At 47.2% G+C, this 2,500-nt stretch overlaps 1 protein-coding gene across 1 annotated transcript in view; it reads right to left on the bottom strand.

The window, feature by feature from the left end:
• LOC114558591 (voltage-dependent L-type calcium channel subunit alpha-1D-like) overlaps window positions 1-2,500 on the bottom strand; it is a 27,688-nt gene that overhangs the window by 2,693 nt on the left and 22,495 nt on the right. Inside the window, exons 12-13 of the mRNA XM_028582653.1 lie at window positions 1,616-1,675; window positions 1,425-1,531 (exon numbers count right to left, since the gene is read on the bottom strand). Coding sequence (XP_028438454.1) covers window positions 1,425-1,531; window positions 1,616-1,675 — 167 coding nt within the window. The remainder of the gene's footprint in view (window positions 1-1,424; window positions 1,532-1,615; window positions 1,676-2,500) is intronic.

Genomic DNA, 2,500 nt, shown 5'->3' with positions numbered 1-2,500 from the left:
ATATGTGTCTAACATGGCTGCTAATGTTAGCTAGTGACACTGTTTATATGTGTCTAACATGGCTGCTAATGTAAGCTAGTGACACTGTTTATATGTGTCTGACATAGCTGCTAATGTTAGCTAGTGACAGTGGTTTATATGTGTCTAACATGTCTGCTAATGTTAGCTAGTGACACTGTTTATTTGTGTCTAACATGGCTGCTAATGCTAGCTAGTGACACTGTTTATTAGGGGTGGGGGAAAAAATTGATACAGCATAGTATCGCGATATTTCTCGTGGCAATACTGTATCGATACACAGGCGCCAAGTATCGATCTTTTATTATTTAAATTGCACATCAGAATTTAACTTTTTGGTAGTATAATAATAAAATCAATTGCTTATTCAGTCCACCAGATGGCGCTGTTTGTTTTCTGGTGAGGTCAGCGGGGTGACTGTCAGCGTGCAGGCGGATGTAGATAAAATAAACATGGCAGCGTCAGAGAAAGAAATCAGAAATGCACCATCTGCGTTTAAATCAAGTGTTTGGACTTTTTTCGATTTTTTAACAAGGAGGGGACAACTGAGATGGACATGAGACATGGGATTTGCAAGGAGTGTCGTATGCAAATAAAATACTCTGGGAATACCACAAACATGAGGGCTCATCTCACACGCCACCATCCAGAGTTAGCGTTAGCCGAGGACGGTAAAGCTAATGCTAAACCAGCTCCGCCCGAAAAACCAACCAACACTGGACACACTTAGCTTGACAAAGCTACCTCCCAATTCAGAGCGAGCTAAGAAAATAACTCAAGCCATCGCCTACTTCATGTGCAAAGACCTGCGTCCATACAACGTTGTGGAAAATGAAGGATTTTGTCACTTGCTAAAAACACCGGAACCAAGGTACGTGACTCCGTCGCGCCCGTTTTGTACTCATTTTAATTGTAAAAATACCTGTAGTAGCACAGCAGTGCATACCTGTTGGTATTACAGTCTAGTCCACCTTAATTAAAAATGCAAACAGTTCAGTTTGCCAGGTGTATACAACATTTATAACATATTCATTAAAGTGCTGGTTAGTTAGTCAGCTTGACAGTCACATTTTACAGCAATAAAATTCATGTGAGATGAACAAACAGATGTTGACAAGTTTTCCTTTGGGGACATAATAATGAAGTTGGAAAAAAGGTAATAAATTGCAATATATTGCAGAATATCGCAATATGTTTAAAATCGCAATAATATCGTATCGTGACCTAAGTATCGTGATAATATCGTATCGTGGTACCTCTGGTGATTCCCACCCCTACTGTTTATATGTGTCTAACATGGCTGCTAATGCTAGCTAGTGACACTGTTTATATGTGTCTAACATGTCTGCTAATGTTAGCTAGTGACACTGTTTATATGTGTCTGCTAATGTTGATTTGATACTGACTGAAGGAAGAAGGAGACCAGTGAGACGCTGACGACCAGCAGATCCAACAAGTTGAACCAGTTTCTGCAGAACGAGCCCTGATGGAGGAACGCTCCGTGGACCGTCATCTGTAACACAGAGAGATAACATCAGCATTAAATCAAGAGAAGACGATAAAAATACCTTTTTCCAAACTGAAGGGGAATTTTTACCTTAAACAGAATCTCAACAGTGAAGATGGAGGTGAAGGCGTAGTCCGCATAACCCAGAATCTACACAAACAAACACAAATACAGAATTAAATTTAGTTTTCTGATACATCTGCCCATTGAACGCACCAGTGCCCTCACTACTCAACAGCTATTTTTAATATATTTGTCTCTGTTTCTGCAGGGGACCCCAAACTTCCCTTTCCCGAGCCACATTAACCAGCTCCAACTGGGGACCGAGGCGTTCCCAGGCCAGGTTGGAGATACCTCCCTCCACCTAGTCCTGGGTCTTCCCGAGGCCTCCTCCCAGCTGGACCTCCCTCCACCTAGTCCTGGGTCTTCCCGAGGCCTCCTCCCAGCTGGACCTCCCTCTATCTAGTCCTGGGTCTTCCCGAGGCCTCCTCCCAGCTGGACCTCCCTCCACCTAGTCCTGGGTCTTCCCGAGGCCTCCTCCCAGCAGGACCTCCCTCCACCTAGTCCTGGGTCTTCCCGAGGCCTCCTCCCAGCAGGACCTCCCTCCACCTAGTCCTGGGTCTTCCCCGGCCTCCTCCCAGCTGGACCTCCCTCCACCTAGTCCTGGGTCTTCCCGAGGCCTCCTCCCAGCTGGACCTCCCTCTACCTAGTCCTGGGTCTTCCCCGAGGCCTCCTCCCAGCTGGACCTCCCTCCACCTAGTCCTGGGTCTTCCCGAGGCCTCCTCCCAGCAGGACCTCCCTCCACCTAGTCCTGGGTCTTCCCCGAGGCCTCCTCCCAGCAGGACATGCCTCCACCTAGTCCTGGGTCTTCCCCGAGGCCTCCTCCCAGCTGGACCTCCCTCCACCTAGTCCTGGGTCTTCTCTGGGGCTCCTCCCAGCAGGACATGCCTCCACCTAGTCCTGGGTCTTCCCTGA

Source organism: Perca flavescens, chromosome 7 (assembly GCF_004354835.1).
Source record: "Perca flavescens isolate YP-PL-M2 chromosome 7, PFLA_1.0, whole genome shotgun sequence".
Taxonomy (NCBI): Eukaryota; Metazoa; Chordata; class Actinopteri; order Perciformes; family Percidae; genus Perca; species Perca flavescens.
Note: the sequence above shows the minus strand (reverse complement) of the source record. Positions and strands in the feature narration are given on the sequence as shown.